Source organism: Papilio machaon, chromosome 7, assembly GCF_912999745.1.
Source record: "Papilio machaon chromosome 7, ilPapMach1.1, whole genome shotgun sequence".
NCBI lineage: Eukaryota > Metazoa > Arthropoda > Insecta > Lepidoptera > Papilionidae > Papilio > Papilio machaon.
Window position 1 is genome coordinate 3,105,898 of NC_059992.1, and position 22,389 is coordinate 3,128,286.

The 22,389-nt window shown below is 39.1% G+C and overlaps 2 protein-coding genes across 7 annotated transcripts in view; both read right to left on the bottom strand.

Moving 5' to 3' along the window:
* Positions 1 to 1,226: 1,226 nt before the first annotated feature.
* Positions 1,227 to 5,741, bottom strand: LOC106714045 (pancreatic lipase-related protein 2). Its single transcript, XM_014506977.2, has 5 exons — positions 5,699 to 5,741; positions 2,509 to 2,674; positions 2,044 to 2,444; positions 1,724 to 1,927; positions 1,227 to 1,453 (listed from the first exon to the last, which is right to left on the bottom strand). Exons 1-5 carry the CDS (start codon positions 5,739 to 5,741, stop codon positions 1,227 to 1,229), a joined length of 1,041 nt encoding a protein of 346 aa, XP_014362463.2.
* Positions 4,306 to 22,389, bottom strand: part of LOC106714107 (protein turtle) — a 75,968-nt gene continuing 57,884 nt past the window's right edge. For 2 of the 6 annotated variants that reach the window (XM_014507050.2, XM_014507051.2), the window contains exons 3-17: positions 19,590 to 19,732; positions 18,262 to 18,408; positions 17,372 to 17,507; positions 15,539 to 15,780; positions 14,351 to 14,621; positions 13,757 to 14,017; positions 13,538 to 13,608; positions 13,108 to 13,299; positions 12,600 to 12,821; positions 12,248 to 12,356; positions 11,311 to 11,394; positions 10,624 to 10,809; positions 9,929 to 10,156; positions 9,016 to 9,085; positions 4,306 to 8,788 (exon numbers count right to left, since the gene is read on the bottom strand). In XM_014507050.2, the coding sequence (XP_014362536.2) occupies positions 7,858 to 8,788; positions 9,016 to 9,085; positions 9,929 to 10,156; positions 10,624 to 10,809; positions 11,311 to 11,394; positions 12,248 to 12,356; positions 12,600 to 12,821; positions 13,108 to 13,299; positions 13,538 to 13,608; positions 13,757 to 14,017; positions 14,351 to 14,621; positions 15,539 to 15,780; positions 17,372 to 17,507; positions 18,262 to 18,408; positions 19,590 to 19,732 (3,293 nt within the window). In that variant the 3' untranslated portion in view covers positions 4,306 to 7,857. Of the gene's footprint in view, positions 8,789 to 8,914; positions 8,923 to 9,015; positions 9,103 to 9,928; positions 10,157 to 10,623; positions 10,810 to 11,310; positions 11,395 to 12,247; positions 12,357 to 12,599; positions 12,822 to 13,107; positions 13,300 to 13,537; positions 13,609 to 13,756; positions 14,018 to 14,350; positions 14,622 to 15,538; positions 15,781 to 17,371; positions 17,508 to 18,261; positions 18,409 to 19,589; positions 19,733 to 22,389 lie in introns of all 6 variants that reach the window. The other 4 variants (XM_014507054.2, XR_001357159.2, XM_014507052.2 and 1 more) reach the window with 4 other exon arrangements.

Below are 22,389 nucleotides of genomic sequence, written 5' to 3' on the forward strand. Positions count from 1 at the left end.
ACTTTTGTTTGGGGAAAATTCCCTTAGTGTTGTCATTTATAACATAAAATGACATGAAAATCGACTCTCTATTAGATGTCAAACTTGTTTGAAACACTCTACATATCTATGGTCTGTCTATCACATATCTCTATGGTACAGGAGTAGGAACCTGTGGTTATATTAAAATTATTTTTAAGTAACAATATTATGTGATAGTTGTTAAAAAATTGTTTATATGATGATTCAATATTATTTGTCTTCTTTTCCCGACTGATGCATAATGACGCATAACATCTTAGTATCTGATATTGTTATTGAGATAAATCATTTATTTAAACTTTAGTGACATATTCTTATTATTTTCATTTTTTGTTTCAGATTATTTCAAAAAGAAGATTTATAATTTTTTTTATTATATTTTTAAATTGTTATTTGTTGTGTTTTCTTGGTGTAGGCAAATGATAAGTATATCTGATCTCTATTGTGTAAATGTATCTTAAAATAAGACAATAAAATCATATCACATTCTGAACCAATGTTTTTTTTTTGGCTTCCATTGTAACGACAAACTGAAGTGTGCAGTATAATAATGGTTGACACATTAAATTACAGTAATTAAAATTATGAGAGCGTCGGTGGCTCAGGGGTTAAGCACTTGACTTGCAATCTGCAGGTCCTGGGTTCGAATCCCGCCATGTACCAATGTGTTTTTCGATTTTCGATTTACATATGTACATTTTTCCGACGTTCTTACGGTGAAGGAAAACATCGTGATGCAACCTGCACATATCTGAGAAGAAATTCAATGATATGTGTGAAGTCAACCCGCACTTGGCCAGCGTGGTTGACTATGACCTAAACACCCCTAAATTGGGGTAGGCTCCGAGCCCCTCAGTGGGGACGTATAGTGAGCTGATGATGATGATGAATTAAAAATAATCACGCAGCTTTGTTTTCAGTATATAATAAAATATATACATAAATTCCATGATTATATAGTAAGGAGCAAGCAAATGAATCAAACATCATATATAAGTACTGGAAATTGTGTTGTGCGAAGACTTTTGGCGCCACTATGGTGGTAGTATTGTAAACTACTGCTTGAATGTAAAAACCGACCATAAACAAACAAAGAAAAAAACAGAAGTCGCAATGCGACGTACAACTGTCAAGGTTTTCACCTTGACAGTTGTACCTCGCAGTAATAATTCGATTAATGCAAAATTAATAAAGGTTTCTTTAATTCAAAAAGCATCTTCTATTGCGTACTGTGGAGCGCTATTTGTGTGAAGATAGTAATCTCCTCTACTATCTCGGGAAGCGAGATATCCCATTATTGCTTTATTCTTTCTGCAAAGACCGAGTTTAAATTTTTCCCAGCTATCGCAAGGGTAAGCCCTGAATCCTCTCCCTTGTGGATATCCTATCGACTCAGCGAAGTAAATTGCGGAGCGTCCGTGGCTGCAGCTATCTAAAAATATTAATAAAACCTTCAAAGTATTATTTAGCCATAACGATAAACCACGATCCGTTTTAACGTCAAGTTTTGTATCATATTTTATTTAGTCTTCAGAGAAATATTCAACTCCCTGTTTTTTTTTTTATTTTATAGGTTTTGCCATGAATTCTTTAGATTTCGGTCTTCAACCTCTTTTTCTCGTGTTTATACAGACATCTATTTGGCTTTATTTAATGACTGAATGAACTCCGCTTATCTGAAGGTAAAAAGTAAGAAAATAACCTAATAGTTCTCGTTTCGGTGGACATCCCGGTTGATCGGTGGTGCCTTCGTTTGGATAAAAGTCCGCGTGTCCGTGGCTGTCTTCGTAACCAAACAGTCCGGCGCACGTGTGAATTACATCAACAAAGTGCGCGTCGCTTTGGTCTAAACGAAATTCTATTGGCAATAGAGGTAATTCAAACAATGGCCTTGCTGGATCTAGACCTGGAATTTTTGGCTTATTTAATTTAATCAAAAATACGTTTTTTAAAATATCTTTAATTGTTCTTAATGATTCACTGGAGACTTCATAGATCAGTTATAAACGTTGGAATACCCACCAGTTATTCTATGCACTTCACTGTTCAGAAACCTGCCAGCATACCCCATGACTTGAGCTCCTAGACTATGTCCAATCAAATGCATGCGGTGACGTCCTACACCATAGGTATTTGTGCATGCATCAAGCAATTTCGCTGTTTGTTTGCCCACAAACCGAGTACTTAAGGCTGACCATGGGTATATCGGATTTTTAGCGAGATACGCCCAGTCAACAGTTATTACATTTAAATCGTAGTGTCGTAAGAAAGCATCTTTGATAGTCTGCAGCCAGCCGATCTGGTAGTCAGACATCCAGCCGTGTGTCACAACTCTTATGTCATTGGAGCCATTGAAGTATGTACTCTTCAAATGGTCTTCATCTTCAGGAATATACAACACTTCTGGAACTTCTCTATTGTTCCTACGTAGACAAGATAATTAGGTTAAAGTCAATCTTGAAGTTACATAGCTGATGTAAAGTTTACCTAGTGTATAAGTAAAAGTCAGGTTTTCCATAGCGCATGCCATGAGAGGGTAGAACTGAAAAGTTCAACACGTGCCGATTTAATGCGTCGTCGACGAACATCAGCCAGCTGTACCCGTAGTCATCCCTCGTATCAACTTCACACTCTATCGAATCTAAGCAGGCAACTAAAAATAATAGTAGGTAAATGTAATTATTAAATCATAAGTAGTTCTTTAAAAATAAATTGTTACCATTAGACAATAATTCACTGCTAAATATTGAATCCGTCTTAGGCTAGTGCCCGGTTTTCCTTTTTGTTCATTTTGAAATATTTTCTTGAGGCTTTTAATCGCTTAGAAAATAATTTTCTTCACCAGGGATAAAAAAAAATACTAGTAAAAATATTTACCACACAAAAAAACGATAGAAATGAGGCGCCGCCGCCGGAGCATCGTTAGCGTGTGCACACATGCCTACTTTGCCCTGTCTTATGACTACCCCAAGTAAATTGAAATTATGCAAATATCCCTAACTTAGTACTTTTATACTTTTTAGGTAAACGACGATTAACCAAGTAATTTCCGTTAAACAAGTCCTAAACTTGTCCTTCTTCGTGGCCTAGTTAGTGACGTTCAAGATAATTGTAATATTTCATGGCGATATTTATGTCTACTTTAAACATTGTTTATAGTTTACTTACAGACAACGTCAATGTAATTTACTTGATTAGGAAGATACTTGTTCTAATTATTTTAATGTGGTAAAATATCTTAGCTCCGTAATAAGGTCACAGTATTATGGTAGATCTCGACTATCTTATAAAAGATGTGAGCAAAAAAGTTGGCCCCTAAAAATCTTTAACTACCTACATTAAAAAATATAAATTGTCATCTTAGCGACTTTGTTTTATATGGTGTTAATATTAATGAATGAAAGAAAATGTAGAATTAATATTTATTAACTTTTTTCTTCTTAATTTCAGATATTTTATGATTGACTTTCAAGATCCTATTTATTTCTGATTTAAACTTTCGTGATGTGATAGGACTAGGACTATTTGGAGTTAGGGTGATAAAATGAGACACAGTTTAAATCATAGCAACGTTATTGTATTTTCTTTTCTGAATTGAATCCTTTGTGTGCTTACACAGTAAACACTGATTTCAACACTTACAACTAAAAATATTCTATAAAACAAAAGTAAATGTATACATTATTGAGTTTTATAGAAGTCTGGCTTGTGCAATTCTTTATTCTTCATTAAGGCAAACTTAGGTATCGAGATACGAGTGAGTAAAGTGTAAAGTGCTCGGTAGTATGCATTGTACGCTCGAATGTGTGTTGTGCTCAGTTACTGTGCAGGACAAAGATTCGGCGCTCCCGCGGCCCACACGCGACCTACCCGCGGCCTACGCGCGACTCATTCGCGGCCACGGCGCAGCGCCGACGTGCACCAAACACTCTTTACTTACTTCCATTATACAAACTGATATATATTTAGTTACATTATTCTAATAATATTGCTATCTTTTTCACTTTAGTCTATAGAAATGACAAAAAACTTGCAAAGTGCTTTATTTTCATATTTAAAATTATGTTACAGGAAGTCTCTTTAGAGTACGTAAATTGAATACTTGAACTGAAGTAACAAATTTCAAGACCGTGATTCGTTCAAATTCCAATTTTCAATGGTAAATATTAGGTGTCGGAAGATAAATAAAAGGACTAGTTATCACATGATTTTATATGTTTTTGAGCCATATTTGTACCTTTATTCATTAAAGTTACAGAACCATATTACAAGTACAAATAAATTACAGAGAAATGAACATAAACACGTTTTTCATAATATTTATTTTTTAGGTACGCGTAATATGACCCTGGCTATTGTTTAAAGACTCGACATTTTGTGGTAGAAACTTTTGCACACAGGTAAATCTGGCAATTTTATCGGTTAATTGAATTGAACATACTTATTACTAATGAATACCATTCTTATTTTTTATAAAATTCTTTTCGGTCCAATTAGAACTTTTTCTACAAACTTTTCTATGTGTCGTTACAAGTACTAGACTTTAGACTTCAAAGTTTGACTATACCTTGAAGTTACAAGATATAGTCGAACTTTGCCTTTTGAAAGATGTTCGACTAAGTTAACGAAATTATAAAACCCAGTGAATCTTTTCAGAGATTTCTTGAGAGACGTTCGACTAAGTTAACGAAATTATAAAACCCAGTGAATTGATAATTTGCACCATGAATTTAAAATGTGTGCAAAAGTTTTTATTTCATTGCAATTTAAAGAATGTCTTCAATAGATCCATATTTTACCAAAAAGTATCATTTTTCTTACATAGGAAGACTTGCAGGTAAAATGTTATTATCAAAAAGCAGCGGTTCTTCAGTCAAAATGTAAGAAATGTTTTCAGTAACAAAGGATCATATTAAATACATCGTTGACTTACTGTTGCGTTGATATCAATAAAATATTGGAATGTATTTAATCAAATAAAAATTATCAAAATTCTTGCTCCTTTTTATCACAGAAGACCGTTTATATCTATCTTCTGTATTCGAATTTCCTTCTATTGTATTCATTTGCAATTTAATAAAAAGAAATAAAATAATTTTAAATGTACAATAATTATTTTAGATGTCGATGTATATTGCATTGAATTGCTGATGAATACAATATTAGGACAAGTTCAATTTGTTTGCACCAACGGAGTCCTTTACGATTATTCGTATAAATTATATCACTCGTAGAATTACACATCTATATTCATTTAATATTGTTTTGTGATATGCGCAATGTTAACGTTTCGTGAGACGCATATTTCAAATAATTGTAGAAACTATTTTGAAATAATCGATCTTAAAGAAATAAAAAAAAAAAAAACGTTAACAGAAGAAAATAAGTTCAAGAAGTAATAAATCGACAAAAAATCTTATATTATATACGTTCATGACTCGAAATTTACAATTGGTCAGTCGAAAAAATTGAGCACACGATATTCCAATAATTACACAAAACAGTGGATAACTTATTGCACAAATTGCGGTCACTAACGATCTAAGAATTTACGCTAACGCGGACGCGCCTAGATGTAGGTGGAGACCGAAACCTATTTGTATGTGTTTAAAGTAACGCTCCGCGACTTAACTCTACTTGTTTTTCTTCGGCAGTGAACTAAATGATGCTTTCTGACTTGCGAGTCGCCATTCGGCAACCGCTCGCGACACTAGCGCCATTGCCTCGCGACGCCTCGCGCAGGCACTAACTGCACCTTAACATACCTACCTATCTATATATTAATATCGAGTTATTTATTCCAATTTATTTAAAGCGTACATTTTATACTTATATCGAGGTCCTTAGTATTCCAATGACGTAGTCTCAAAAAATAAATCGACATACAAAAATTGAAATGATATGAAACGTGTTACGTGCATCTTGCGTGTAAAAAATTCATAAAAAACACTGTAATCTGTACCGAGTTTAAATCTATCAACAAAATAATAACTAAACAGTCTTCACGTTGACTGGTCACCTACTTATAAGTTATAACGCGTGTTCAGGTGGGATTCATAAAGGAACCGAGAGGTAAAACGTACTCAATATAACATTACCATAAATTTATAAACGGCAATACGTTCGTAAAACATAAACTCGATCGACTGAGGCCGTCACATGGTCGGAGGTAGTCTCTCGCAACGGAAACAAGGAAGCGAAAAACGAACAAAATATAAATTATTTAACCATAACCATTCATAAATGACAAAAACAACTTCAGAACCTCGGTCGTTAAGTATTTAAATAAATAGACCATATCTAATGTGTTACTTTACATATGTACAGTTCCAATAAAATATACAAAGGTACACAATAAAATAAAATTAATAATTTGTACTTGGAAAAGAAAATCTGTCTCGTAACATCAAACAAATATCCTTTTATCATCTGCCCGATCTATATTATGCCTAAGTCTACCTAAGATTATTTTGTCTTTTATATTATTACAATAAGGCGCGCGGCCGCGGCCGTGGCCGGTATCGGGACGTAGCGCGTTTGCAATGTTTGTGGCAAGAGGAGGCGCCGAGCAAACGCGGGCCGCGGCCACGCGCTCGCTAAACTTTATTCGTAAATAGTTATATTAACTACAATATAATGTTGGTATGAGCGGTGTCGTGGATGCTATCCCGCTCATACCTAAAGCGTTTAGGAGAACGTGTTCCCGCACTGCCTGCCCGCCATATAACGTTACACTCACAACGCATTATACTCTGCTCTCTCATACTGTCTAGTTAGTTTCCTAGTGGACAATTGTCATTACAGTTGGAGTAATTCGACGTACTTTGATGATCACATACGCGATGTTTTGCAAGTACATTGTATAATTAATTGACATTCATATAGAATAAACAAAGCAGGCAGTGCGAACGCAAAACGCCACGGCATCCACATTTTATATCTAAGTATAATATTATACATTAATATTATTACAGTCAAACAGTTTCACGACGTGAAGTCCTTCTGGCTAAGTACTTATGAGAGTAGGTCGTCGCCAGCGCCTCTGGCTGGCGGCGGAGGTGGGATTTATATAAAACTAAATAAACAATAACGTAACAAAAACCATTTCATAAACAAACGCAACGACCACCAAAATTCATCAAATCAATCATAATTAATTTGTACGAATACGCAATATAAACATAATAAAAATGAATTAAAATGTGTCACATTGTACATTCATAATGAATATGTACTAGGTGTGCCCTGTGTGTGGGACGTCTAGGCTCGTTGATACGCCATTGCGATTGCAAGCAGCGGTCTGTGCGACACTAACATTTTCATCACCTTTTCTCTTCCTATTTAGAAAATTCTAGTGTTGCACAATGCTGTATGCTAAACAGTTTCTATTATAACTAAGCGTGAAACAAAACATACTTTCACTAGTATCCATAACATTTTTGTAGAAAATCTAAAATCCTCAAACTAACTCGTCGGGGTTTTTGCGAATTTTTATGCAAGGTATTAATTGTGCACCAATGTGATTTTAAAAAATAATTTAATCGGGCTTTCCATTTCATCCGTCAACCTCCTTTACACTTTGGAACGCTACGAGTTAGGAATTTCTACGATTTCGTAATTATCGAGTAAAAATACATATCGAGTATTAAAGTTGGTTCCTCGGTTCCAGGAAACGTAAAAAGAAAGGATTTCATCAAATTGAATCGGTGACAGCCGATCGCTAACTGAAGCATGCAGGGGAGCCGAGTCGACCGTATTATTTTAGGAGTGAAGGACTATAATCGAAATACAAGATTATTCTAAGCCGTCCCAGGGAATGACCTGCGGTCGTTTATATTAGCAGACAGTTTCTGCGGGGGCAGGCGGCGACAGGGGGGAGAGGGGAGACAGAGTAGAGAGCGTCGCCAAGGGAGAGAGCGGGGAGAGGGGCGGCGGCGGCGCCAGGGGCTCCGGAGAGCGGCGACGCAGCGCCTGCCGCTTGCGGAACTCCAGAAACTCCTCCTTCATGGCCCGCACCCTCGCCTCCACGTCGTCCCGCGAGGGCCGCGTGCGCGTGCGCTCCGGCGTGGAGGGCGTGGGCGTGCGCGTGGCGCGGTCCCACTCGTAGTGCACGTCCACGGAGCCCGCGTCGGCCGCTTCGCCGGAGGAAGGGCGCGCGGGCGCGGGCGGCGGCGGGCGGTAGGGCGGCGGCCGCCACTCCGCCAGACTCCCCGTGCGGCTGCTGCGGTTGTGCTGCGAGGATGCGTTCTTGCTGCCGAAGCCGCTGGAGGAGGAGCGGCTTTCCGGCGAGGCCTCGTGCGGCGGGGGCGCGTCAGGGCGCGGCCGGCCGTGGCGCCGAGGACGGGCGACGGCTCGAAACGCCAGCTCGTGCGGCGGCAGAGCTTTCAGGAAGGAGGGGGGCGTGGGGAAAGAGCCGTCAGCGGAGCTGGGGAAGGGCACGGAGCTGAGGTCCGAGACGTGCAGCGGCGACCAGGGCGCCCAGGCGGGCCAGAGCGGCCAGGGCGGCCAGGCGGGCCAGTGCAGCGCGAGCGCAGGCGAGGAGGCGCGGAAGGGCGCGACGGGCGCTGGCGCGGGGCGAGGCAGGAAGCCGCCGTCGTCGGAAGAGGAGGGCGCCGGGGAGGGCGCCGCGGCGGAGGAGGGCGCCGGAGAGACGCGCCGCACCACGCCCCAGTAGCGGGCCTCCTCGCCGCACCGCGACGCCGGCCAGATCCAGTTGGCGGTGAAGCGCAAACACTCCACTACACTCGATATTCCGCGTTCACTAAATCTGGACAAGATTAAACATCACTGAGTATATAAACGGTTACGTGTAAGTACACCTTGAGGTGTTTATAACAAGTTAATTTTTTTTTTCATAATGTTAACATATTTATATCATCTTATATAGACTTACCTGATTTCCTGTATAAAGAGCAGCATGTACGTAAATAAAATTTTTCAATTATCTAGGTTATGCGGTTTGATAAATTTAAAATCAATATAACGAGGACTTACTTTTTAAAAGGCACTTGAGTGCTGTCGGCGGCGCGCAGGTCCGTGAGGCGCGCGGCTACCATGTTGTATGCTGCAAGCGAATGATTTCTGAACATTAACGCAGTGCCAACTGCCGCAGCGCGCCGCGCCTCGGCCGCCGCCCGCCACCGCCCACGCCCACGCCCTCGCCCACTCTAACCCCACACCAATACCCACGCCCACTCCACACCAAAATTCACACCATATTGTCAATTTAAAAGCACAAGTGAGAAGCGTCACATGATATAGATTTTATGCAAAAAATGTTAAATTAATGCGGAAAAAATAATTTAAATTATTTAATACTGATAATCATATAGACAAAATAAAAACGGATAGAACAAAACATAGGTTAGTGATTACTTTTATATTTCGCAATTACAATAATTTCTAAATCTTTACAGTTTTTTTTAATAACAATTTAAAGAGCAATAAAATAAAGAAAATTCATCGTAGTAGCGTAAAAACAAACCAGTATTTAAGCACACAATACGTAAAGCATTACAAAACAAACAAAAGCAAAACACACAAGCAGATAGCAATGAAAAAACAACAAAATAAGCTAATATTTATTTTAAACGATGGGATGGAAACATGAATTGTAAATTGCTTTATCACCGACAATATGGTTGATAAAGATTAAACACACGTCTAAAAGTATGATTTTTACGCCTAGTTTTCTAAAGATCAAAAAAACTTCAAATTGATACAACTAAATGTGTAACTGTCCGAATATCTATGTGTTAGTGGGAGGTTACTAGATATCAGGGATCGAATGCCGGGCTAGCGGCTAGCGGCTAGCGGCTAGCGGCTAGCGGCTAGCGGGCTAGCGGGCTAGCGGGCTAGCGGGCCAGCGGCTAGCGGGCCAGCGGCCTCTGCAGCTAAACGAGCTCACCTTTCTCTTGTTTACGTCGCTTTCGTTTGTTGCATATCTTGACCGCGCACACGGACAGTATGATGGCGACTATGAAGAACAGAATGCCTCCGACCACCCCCGCTGTGATCGCTTTGTGCTTCACCCGCGCCGGAACTGGGAACTTAACCTCTTCGGAACTCTCGTAACTCGTCGCAGAATTCGCCAGCACTCGAAAGTAATACGTCCTCCCGCCGACAAGATTCTTAACTGTAAATGAGTTTCACTTCTATACAATTGTATAAAAACTGATAACTGTTAGATGTATGTCTATAATAGATTTTTTAAGTGAAAGGTGTTGACGCGAATGACATAAGAGGCAAGACTATTAGCATAAGCTGACGCGTGTCTCGAATCTCGTCAAGCGAGTTTTTTCGCAAACCGTTGTAGAGTTTTCGTGTATTGTGTGATCAATGTGAAATTAAATGTTAGATTTAAATTCAGGGATTTCTAACTATTATTTTTTAATATTTTTCAAAGAATATCTCTCACATGGTTCAATTAATTTATATTTTTTAAACTACTTTTTTCGGTGGACCACAAATGAAACTGTCACAATAATAATAAAATAGATTGATATGTATAATAATAAACATTATCATTTAAGCAAGAGTTATCTCAATAGTTAACATTCGAGACACGCAATATTTGTTTGTCGCTTCAGCCCTGTCAGTTACCTAAGTAGCTGGTCTCCTCAGGTCGGATCTGTCCTCTGTTGAGGGTCTTCCACTGGGCGTCAGTGCGGTACTTGATGGTGTAGTAGTGAACCAGAGAGGCTCGCTCGAGCGGCGCCTGCCATGTGATCAGGAACCCGTTGTGTACCTCTGTCACCGTTAGGTTGCGCGGTGGACCTGGCTTCGGACCTACATAATAAACTCATAACTTTGTTTTTCTCGACATTTTTCAAGGCACGAAACCCGGAACGTACACCAGGAGAGAATAATAAAAAAAAGAAAAAGTTCTTCTTAGACTTCTCCAATCCATTATAGAATACAATCAATAGGGGTTCATTGTTGGCAATCTTTTGAGAATTTCTCGCCGACTTTCTAGAAATTAAGTTTTACGCAAATTCTACTTTCTTAAAAAATTATAACTAATATAAAAACCAAAAAGCCATTTATGTAATATTAAAAGCTAAATAAAATTGGTTATATTAAATAAGAAACACCATATTAAAATATAAAATATTTATTTATTAAGATAGAAAAAAATAAACATAAAACCCATTACCTGATACAATATAAATGCATACAAAATTATTTACGTAACTAAAAAGAAACTACAAATTATAAAGGAAAAAATAACTAAAACCACACATGTTATTTAAACGGTGAAAGGTTAATGAAGGTGCAAAGAGAAAGTACCAGAGCCTTCGGGAGCGTTCTGAAATATCTTTTCGTCTACGGGGCCCGGCGCTGTGGGCGCCGCCTTCATTCTGGCGCCTACATCTACAAACACCAACACAATGTTACTTTTACATACATATATACACCCAGACCATACCAACACAAGCGTCAATTACCAATAAATAAGTGGTAAATATAGAATTACTGGAGAGCTTATTAGTAAAGTTTATTCCAAATCAAATTTTAAAGTTTGTAAACATTTGTCTTCGATTGTTTTATACCAACTTAAAACTGATTTATCCTATCCAAGCTATGCAATTGTACTTCATTGTACATAAAATTTTTACAATTGGTCTAATGGCAGTATTCTATAGTAACGTTTACTTGTTTCTCTGTTTGTTTGTTCTGAAAGAAATGTTTTGGTCCTAAATGTTAAATACATAAACATTTTAATATTCATAATGAAAAAGGTCCTACATGCGACTGTTACTAAGCTATTGGCGTTATAGAGGTTAAGATGCTATTTGGCTAAAAGGTTTTTTATGGGAATTTCGTGTATGGTTAACCTTAAGTATGATTAATCTTCATAACTGTATGTTATTTCGTACTAAATTAATACACAAAACTAAAGCATTGGCGACAATAATCAAAGATCAAAAGATATTTTGCAGGACTTACGATTTTATATTGAACAATAATTATTGTGAGCTTTTCAAAATTGTAGGGAAATTTTATCTTTCAGTGTACAAAAAAAAACCTATAGGTTTATTTGGATAAGACTATCCAATTTTTGATGTCGCTAGAATTAAAATGTACAGGAATTATTAGAGTTAGGACATATTACAATATTTATAAATTAATTTTAAGTTATTAAACTTGCATAAATATTAATAATATTCGTAGCATGTTAAACATAGTATTTAGTTGAGTATTGTTCCAGTATGCAGTGACTCACCCAATGTCCTGATAGTGATAGCTTTACTCATCATGCCTTCTCCTATAGTATTCTTGCTGTTCACTTGGAACTCGTAAGTGGTGCCCGGCTGCAGACGATTTATCGTTACCTATAAACAATATTTCAGTTCAAAAGTCACTTTAGTTTATTTCAGTTCAGATAATATGTTGTTCAAGTTTTCTCCAATTTTTGTATGTTGTCATTCCTAAATCTTTATCTGTTTTCATTTTTCTTATAGAACAAACGTTAACCTATAAGTTTAATTATCCTTAATAAAAAAAACGACTTATTAAAGTTTAACTAAAAATTAACCTTCATTAATAAATGAATTGATTAAGAATGAGGTACGTACCGAAGTGGCGCCGGAGGGCGTGACGGGCACCTTGGTCCAGTCGGAGTATCCGGCCTCGCGGTACCAGATAGTGTAGTCCTGCTTGTAGTCGGGTCCGCCCGCGTACCCGGGCTGCCAGCGCAGCGTCACCTGGAACTCCGTGGCCGCCCCCGACACGTTGTACGGCGCGTGCGGCTGCGTGCCCTCGATCACCAGCTGCGTGTCCGCCACTATCGTCGCCACCTGCCGTACCACACAACACACAACACACATCAGTCCACATCACTACGAACTCCGGCTTTGCACAGTCCTCATTTACTGCCACATTCCAGTAATAAAGTAATAATGAGATCTCTTTTTAGAGTTGATGTTTGTGTCTTTTTAAGAAAGAAGAACAAATTTTATCTCCATTTGGGACCAACGTCCCAAAGATCTGAATCTTGTCGAGACTAATGTTAGGTTATGTTGTGACCAAAATTTGGCTATGTTTGGACTTATGTCGGTGGTAACATAGTGCGATGTCGCGGACCTCGTTGGAGGCGACGCACTGGTAGATGCCGAAGTCCTGTCGGCGCAGGGTGTCGATGGTGATGTTGCCGGCGAGGGCGCGCACGCGACTCTTCTGCAGCGGCAGTCCGTCGCGCCGCCGCCAGGTGACGCTGGGCCGCTGCGTGCCCTCCGCCTCCTGCGCCTCGCAGTGCATCTCCACGCTCTCCCCCACCTTACATCGACACCGGATTATTGATAACGCTTCAGAATAAAATACACTCTATTCCTAAGCGGGGAGAAATCGATTTCAAGATTTAATTCCATTAATCTATCATTAGTTGAAGTTCTTTTGTTAGTAACTGTAATCTGGAGCAATCGCGATTGTTTTCAAGTATGCTTTTCAAGTACATTTAATAATGACTAGTCACCCGCCACATCGATTAACGAATTATGTATTTGCAAAATCTCACTTTTCTCTGATACAAGGGCTCCGGCTCCACAGTAAAAACGGGCGGCTTCCGGACCAACACTTCCATCGGACCTATAAAAATGGTTATTATTTACAGAGAACATCAACTTTTGGTTTATTTGAAATAGATGGCGCTAGTTGTATTATCCTGTATTAATTACAATAGAAAATGTTACGGTAAAAATAATTAAATACATACCTAACAACAACAAACAAATACCTGATGATCCTTGCGTTCCTTGTGCGTTATACGGAGTGCAGGTGTACCGGCCCTGGTGGTTCTGGTTGACCCTGGTGAAGAGCAAGGAGCCGTTGTTCATGATGACGATGTCCTTTGTCTGGTAGGGCTCCAGTAGCCGCTTGTCCTTGGTCCAGGTGACGTACTGTAGCGGCGGGTTGGCCTTGATGTAGCACTGCACCACGCCCGCCAGTCGGAAAGGGAGGTACTGTACTGTTGGTGTGAACGTCACTTTCGCTGGGTCTGGAAATCAACCGAAAAAATGTTAGTATACTTTTTTTTTAATTTCGCTACTTATTAGAGAATCGAAGAGGTCAAATAACAAATTTATAGTTGCTTCATTATGTTTTGATTTATTTACACAATATATTTTAGTCTTATTTAAAAAAGATCATATTAAGAAATGATAACCACAGTAGGTAAACAGTATGTACAGTGTGACGATCACAAATTGCATCTATCCATTAGGTTGAAATTATAAAAAAATATAAATATAAATAGAAAAAAGAGGCCAACAACAATAATTAATGAAAGCCATCTACCTAACAATAAAGACACTAAAAAAAAAGAACGTACATTCAACGTTAAGATAAGCGGAGGCGCTCTGGGGGTCGCCGATGCCGTTGGAGACCTCGCAGAGGTACTGTCCGGAGTCATCCGCGGCCACGGGGTTGATGAGCAGGGCGCCGTCGCGGCGGATGGTGACGCGCGTCTCCAGCGCCGCCACCTCCGCCACCGGCGCCCCCTCGCGGAACCACTTCACCGTCACGTTGCCCGGCAGAGCCTTCGCCTCGCACGAGAACTGCACTTTCTCGCCTTCTAACTTCGTTTGGTTCGTTGGTGGCATCTGCATATTCAATATAATATATACATCATTTTGTTTAATTATCGACTCTAAAATTCGCTAACTTACGTGTATTTCTCACTTCTTCATCTATATGCGTATATCCATATTCTTTCAAACATTTCTCTCCTTTTTTAATCATTACATTTTGAGTGAACGAATCAACCAGACATAGCGTTTTAAAGAAAATATAAGGTAGTGAAAAACTATTATACTTAATATTTTTTTAGACACGCTAAGTACACTTAGTTACTAGAACTAAGAAGTATGTTTGTGCATAACTTGTGCAAATATTATTATTATTTAATAGAGTACAAATACAGCAAAACCGTTTAACATGGCGGATTGTATTTAAACGTTTAAACAATGGAAGCGTGTTTACATTTCATCATATATTCATATTACGAGAAGGGCAATACGCTATACAAATATTAAATGAAATTTGCTCGTTTAACAGTAACAGATAAATGGCACTTTCTCCTAATTATAATCGCTCCAATTGTAATACTCCAATGCGCCTAACGACGCCCGTGGGCGACTCGCTATTAATTTTATCAAGGCTATTTGTACCTTTATTACGGGAAAAGAAATGAGTTTAGCTCAAATTAATTATAACAATAGTATATCGTTATTATTTTGTTATTTCCTTATATTTTCGTATCCTTTCTTACAGAATGATTAAATAATTTGGTATTTCCCATAGGATAACAACAGTAGATCCGAGTGCAATGAAGTGAAACATTCATTTTTAACAGTGGATTTTTTTAATACAACTGTGGAATACAGCTTTGTTTCTCCATAAGAAATATTGTCGTTTATTTGAACAGTAACTGCTTGAAAAATTTCTGAGAGAACACGATAACAGCGCCTCTCCCACCGGGCCAGACAAGTTGGTCGTACTATATGTGAGGAGTACTGACCGTGATGACGGCGCCGCCGGCGATGATGACGCGCGCGGTGTGCGACACCTGGCCCTCGCCGTTGCGCGCGATGCACGTGTAGTCGCCGATGTCCTCGTGCCGGATGTTGCTGATGCGGAGCTCGGTGCCGTCGTTGAAGATGCCCACCGTGCCCGACGGCTCCACGGGGTTCGCGTCCTTGTACCACAAGATCTCCGGCGTCGGCGTACCCTCCGCCTGACAGTTCAGAATGATCGCGTCTCCTGCAAATTTACATTATTCAAGTTAACCATTTCAGTCTGTGCTCGTCCACTGCTAGATGTAGGCCTCCCCCATTGATTTATGCAACAGGTCACAATGGAATGGACACACATTACAATTTACGAGTCTTTAAGTAACCACTTAAGGAGTCCTTTACACTAAGAGACGCCTCTCTTTTTTAAGGGTTTTGAGTGCAGCATTTAGGTGTAGTATTGTGTTTACTTACCTAAGTTTTTTTTTTTTTTTTTTTTTTTTATGGGCGGCACCATGCCGCCCTCTCGTTCCCCCTAACATATTTTTGGGTCAGGGACCTGGGGTGCGGTTATACACTTTCATAAAATCTTAAATCTAATATCACAATATTATTGCTATGTCTAGGTTAAAAAAATAATACATTAAATAAAATATTAAAACTATGTACAATTGAACAATAAAAACAATTACAATTAAAACTAGTTTAAAATTACAATAATAATTTTCAAATTTCAAATATAATTAAAAATAAATTTAAAAGGATAAAAAGTTAAAAAGCAATAAAAACAATAAATATCAATAAATAGTTAAAATCAATAAATTATTTCACCTACACCCTATTCCTTTTTATGGCCGTGAGGGCCGACTCCTTACAATATTCTAAAAACGTTTCTCTTTTCTCTTTATTTCTTATTAGACTGCATAAGTTGTCGATCTTTATTTTTTCTTTTAATTTGATTTCAGAGTCGGCCCTCCTTGCGCCGGTCATCGGGCACTCGGTGATGATGTGCAGCACGGTTTCCTGTACCCCCGGATCGCACACACACGAGGGGCTTTCCTTACAACGGAACTTGCAAAGGTAAGCAGAGAACCCCCCGTGTCCGGTCAAAATTTGTGTAAGTACCGGGTCTGCGTCCAGTTTCCTGATGATGGAGTACGCTTCTATGACATCCGGGAAGAAGACTTTGGTTGTCGAGGCAGTTTCACCATCCTTGTAGCGCCCATTCCATACCCCAAGCGATTCCAAGCGGATCTGTCGCTTGGCGTATGAAATGGGACACTTTTCGTAGTGGGGTTTGGTCTTCATTCCGATTGCAGCTTGTTTCGCAAGTTCGTCCGCCCTCTCATTTCCCTCCACCCCCACGTGCGCTTTCACCCAATATAATCTTACATCCTTCCCTTGCATTCTAGCCTCTTTCAAATTTTTTCTCGCTTTCACTGCGAGGGGATGGAGGGACTCACCATTTACTACCGTCTGGAGGGCGGACCTGGAATCGGAATGAATACCAAACGCGTTGCGCGTGCTCTTCACTACGAATAGGGTTGCCTCGTGCAGGGCATACAGTTCCGCCTGGTATACGGTGCAGAAGTGTCTCAGCTTTAATTTCCGGCAGAGAGTCTCCGCAGCACCATCCCAAACGGATAACGCCGCGCCGACCTTACCTTCAATTTTGCTACCGTCGGTGTAAATATTTAACATATTTACATCGACGGCAGCTTGCTGGGCCACTTCGTCACCGTCCGCCAGGCAGTCGAACTGCAGCCCCTCCAGGTGCACAGGGTGTGGCGTCTGGGCGTACGGGATCGGTTCCTCCATCTCGAGGTCTACAAGCTACTTACCTAAGTTAACGTATATAATGTCTTCCGGTGTGATGGAGAAGCGCGGCGGCGCGTGCACGTCGAGGTGGAACCAGGTGCCGTTCTTGTGCTGGTTGGGCGACCGGTTAAGGAACACCACCTTGCACTCGTACCAACCCTGATATACCACAAACAACATATAAATACTATTCAACATTCATCAAGAGACATGTTATTGTACAGAAAAATTACTAAAACTACCTAATACTTTAGAAAAGATGAGCCACTACCACTGAGCGTATTTTTATAAGTAGCAGACTTCATAACATCAGATGGACTTTAATCACAGCTTTGCACATCCTCAAGTTAGTAATGAGTTGCAAACTTGCGATCTTTTTGTTACACATAAGGTATTATGGAACGAAAAACATTGTTTCCTTCGCTTCAATATAATGGGACAAAACGAATAAGACCAATAATGATTTCTTTATGGTGGTAAATTGCGATTGTTTTAATAAGATGTGTGTTTGTGTGTAAATTTTCTTCAAAATAATGTCGACATTCTAATAAATGCAATTCGTATGCAAGTTTGAGTTACATTGTAGTCACAAAGACGCGGAAACGACGCAGATATGTTACAAAATGTTAAAACGCGAACTCCCCGCAGACATGGGAAAATGCGTTCAGGGAACAAAAGAAACAATAGACCTTTGTATGGTATACATGAGGTTTTATGTGTTTTGTCACTTATTTTAGCGTTTAAAGTCTTTGATGACAACATAATGTTGTTTAAAGTCATAACTTTTAAATATTAAACAAAAATTCGTTCTCGTTCATCCTTTGTTATTATTTTGATCTGCATAATTTAAAATGAAACTTTTATCTTATACTCGTACGTGAATACTTGAATAGTAGGAACGTAGGGTTGTTACCTGGTCAGTTTCGCGTATATTGGTGAGGTTGAGACTGGCGGCGCCATAGGGGGAGTCCGGAGCGACGCGGGCCACGCGCCCCTCGTACCCCTCACCGCTGTGAGTGGGATAGCTCTCGTACCAGATGTAGATCGGTATGTCCTGCCCCTGCATACACAACACGCGTCAGCACACGGACTTCAACCGGCGCGCACACACTTCACCTCCAGTTTACAATACAATTACATTACACAGTACAATCATACATAAATACATACATCCAACAATGTTCGGTAAAGTCCTCGTGAAATTATCCATTTCCCAGTCGTGAAAGGTTAATGGAAGGTAATGAAATAAACATGAAATGAATACTTTCACAAAATTTTGTTATTTACATGACGGCAAAGATTACGTTTGATCAGGTCTTAATTGATTTTAACATAAGAACAATATTTTGTGAACTAAATACGATAAGCTACAAGAACATGCATGGAAAAATGACTAGAGATACATTGTCTACATATCAAAGATATAGGTACTGGTTACAACAATTACTTAGTAATTAATATACGAACAACTTTCTGATACTTAGTAACAATCAGCTTCATAAGTAGACAAGTTACAAAAGAAGCTGATGTAGTGCAGATCTATCTACGAGACGATACGAGACGAGACGATATGATACGAATAGGTACGTGTGACAAGACATGAAGCATGCAGTATGCAGTAGGTATGCAGTATGAGAATAAAACAAAGAGGTAGGTAGTAAGGCTAGGAGTGCAGGAGCTTGGGCGAGCCCACAGCCACAGAAGAGAGAAACAGACAGAACCGCCGCCGGTGCGCGAGGGAGTGCGAGCCCCGTGTCAGCCTGAAGCTATGTGCTCCCGGTGCTAACTCCGATACAAACTTGTGCGCCCAAACAAACGAAAATGAAAATATTTTATTTGCAAAACGAAAAGAAATATTTATCTTATCGTATATGTAAAGTGGTCGTGTATTGTGTCGGTTTAGTTTAACGGGGATCTGCTGCTCTCTCAGACACGTTTCGTAGGGCTTTGTCACTGTGGTGTATGTCGCGGTAGGTACAACAGGCGGTATGCTGAAGAGGCGAAATTACATAAAGGCGTGCGTGGGGCGCGCGCGGGGCGGGGGCCGCGGGGTGTGCGAGCGCCAGCCCCCGGCCCACGGCGCCCTTACCACTGGCACGGACAAAGTGGCCGCGTACACGGCACGTTATACTTTACATTCTGCTGCGCGTCGCGGGGACGAGCCGTCCTCTACTGAACAGAAACACACACACGGTAGATGAGCAGCGTTGTATTGTAAGAGTGGAGTGTTGGCCATCGTACCGTTTCGCCTACCTTCTTCTCCCACTGCAACACGTACGGCACGGGGATGTCCTCGGGGAAGTCCACCTGGCAGTTGAAGACGACGCTCTCGCCAAGGATCGCCGTGATGTGCACGGCATCTTGGTGATCTTGGTGACAGGTTACTGCAAACATCTTTTATTAGTATTTCTGACTCAACTTCGATACTACGAAGTGCGTCATACGACATCGTGGAAACCGTCTCGCACTCAGCCTACTGGAAGCAAGAAAAGATCGTGTGAACGGCCTTTAATGCCCTAAAAGCGTCATTTTAACTGTAATACACTACTTAAATAATTAAATTTGACGCTGAATGTACCTATAAATACACCATTGTACTTCTACAAACATGTACCTAGTATAACCAAGTATATTATTTATACCAAGTATATTATATTTTTGAGAATGTGAAGTTTCGTAATCTTCATCATCATATTTAGTTTATTGTTATTTGAAATTATCTTTTCCTCTCAGTATAAAACTCATGTAGTATTTATTTCAAGATTAGTGTCATTTACACAATGCTGTAAATAAATTAAAAGCGGAAAAAGAAAAGCGTAAAAGTGTTAACTCAGTTACTTTAAGGCTGTCATTTTATTAATTTTGTCTTTTTAAAATAGGTCATCTCTGTACTTGAGAATTTGTGTCAATGTGGAGGACTAAATCTTCACCAAAGATAAAGGTACAGGCTGTTATAACTGCACTTTGAAATGAATACAACGTTCATTTAGCTCGTTATCTATTCTTTTCGCTATAGAAAGCTCGCATTAATGACTATTTCTGTGGCCATTTGAACCAGATAAAACCAGTACGAGAAAAACCGATGCCTTAATTGTGCGGGGATTTTTCTTTCAGTATCCAGTAGTAGAAAAATTGTTCGCGCTGAATGTGTTTTATCTTTCAATAAATTTGCAATGAAAGTGTTTAAGAGACGTACAAGTGCTCATAAAATGTTCGTCGTTTAATCTAACCGGTGTAGGCATATCGCAACTTACAAGTTTAAAATTTTATTTTGCAATTTTAAACTTTAAGTGGCTCCCTTAACATTCATATTTCAACGTATTATTTGCGTTTAGTTAAATACCATCTGAAATTTATTTAACTACTATTAATGTATTATGGAAATAGAAATAGAAACTAATTATAAACTACCAAAATGATCATATTACCTTTGAAACAACTTTACTGTCAACAAATATGACCACAAATGGTGTAACAAGTCATTTACCATTTAATTTGGATTTCCATTAAATGTTTTGTGACATTTGAATAAAAGGTGATTTATATATGTTTTGTTTGTTATCTGTCGGTGGCTCGAATCCGATCGACATTCGTTAGCGTGAACGAATTAAGGTTAATCCGCATTTATCAAAATGCATGACATAAATCAAACCAGATCAAGCGCTTTTGTGCAAACGTTCGACATATTGGTACAAAGAATGCCAATACTCGTATGATAAAAAAAACTGAAGCTCGTACTTTTAACTTTGAGCCAATTAGAAATATTGGCCAGATTTAACTTTCCAAAAATTCTGATACAATTTTTTTTCGTTTATATTTTTGCGGTATTGAGTTTAGATTTGCTATTTTTTCTGAATGTTTTAATAATTTGTTTATTCGTCGGAATTATCATTGCTATTTTTATACGTGAACAATTATATATAGAAGAAGAATATTAATTTTTTTTATTCAAAAACACACATAATCACTTTGTATTTTTACCCAAAGATCCAGAATAATATCTCTATGATTTATGGTCAGCTAAATTTATCAGCAGTCTGGACATGTCGTAAATGTTTCTATCCAACGTATTTGAGAAACTGCTTCCAGTTTATGTAAGCGAGGAAAAGATATTTTAAATTCTTAGAACGGAAATTGAGGGTTGCGCCGAATTTGTTAAGAAATATTGAATGGTAAGCGAATATTCGACCAGTTGCAGAAAATATACGGCAAGGATTTCGTTTGTATCTAAGTTAATTTAAAGTTTAACGTTAAACGGTTTCTTTCTTAAATTTTTTCTGTGAACATTAGAATTTTTTCTCGTCGCACTTGGTATTAAATAAGATCCGGATGGAAAGCGAATCGCGTCAGCAATCTTTGTTTTCATAAAAAGAAACACATACATAAGTGCGTTTATTCGCAACTTTTTTTCCTCATTATAATTCGATGTAATCCCTGTGTAATAAGATGGTATCGATATTGACTTATTGACGACGTTACTTTTTGTACACTTTTGGTACAATATTAATCTTACTAATATTATAAATCTGAAAGATTAGATGGATGATGTTTCTTTGAAGGTATCTCCGGAACGACTAAGCGGATCTTGATGAAATTTGGCACAGATGTAGATTATAGTCTGGAAGAACATATAGGCTATTTTTGGGTGTTTTTTTTTTAAATTCCGGGCGGCTTATAAATTGTAATAGTGCGAGTAACATTTGCTATAGGCGAGGCACGCCTGCTCATTTCTCATATTATTACTGGCACAGAAGGTATGTGACGAATTAGTAACCAGTCGGAGTAGTGTGTCATTGTCACAGTAATAGTTATCGGTGTCGGTACATCCTAGTATGTTAAATAGCTACAGGAGCAGCAGCTGACCGACGACAAGATGTGTCAACAAACCTCATAACTGATATAGGAGACACATGAAGGGGATAGGGCATGTCATAGAGATGTGTCAGCGTCAATATGGTTTGTCGGTTCGGTGTTAACCGTTAAGTTGGACGCTCGGCGATGCCTCGTATAATCTACAATCAATCTGATCAATATCACTAAT

Coding starts and splice junctions, on each gene's coding strand:
- LOC106714045 (XM_014506977.2), bottom strand. CDS start 5,741: ATGGCGCTAGTGTCGCGAGCGGTTGCCGAATGGCGACTCGCAA. Junction 2,445..2,508: donor GACTTTTACTTATACACTAG/GTAAACTTTACA, acceptor TTGTCTACGTAG/GAACAATAGAGAAGTTCCAG. Junction 1,928..2,043: donor TGAAGTGCATAGAATAACTG/GTGGGTATTCCA, acceptor CAAAAATTCCAG/GTCTAGATCCAGCAAGGCCA.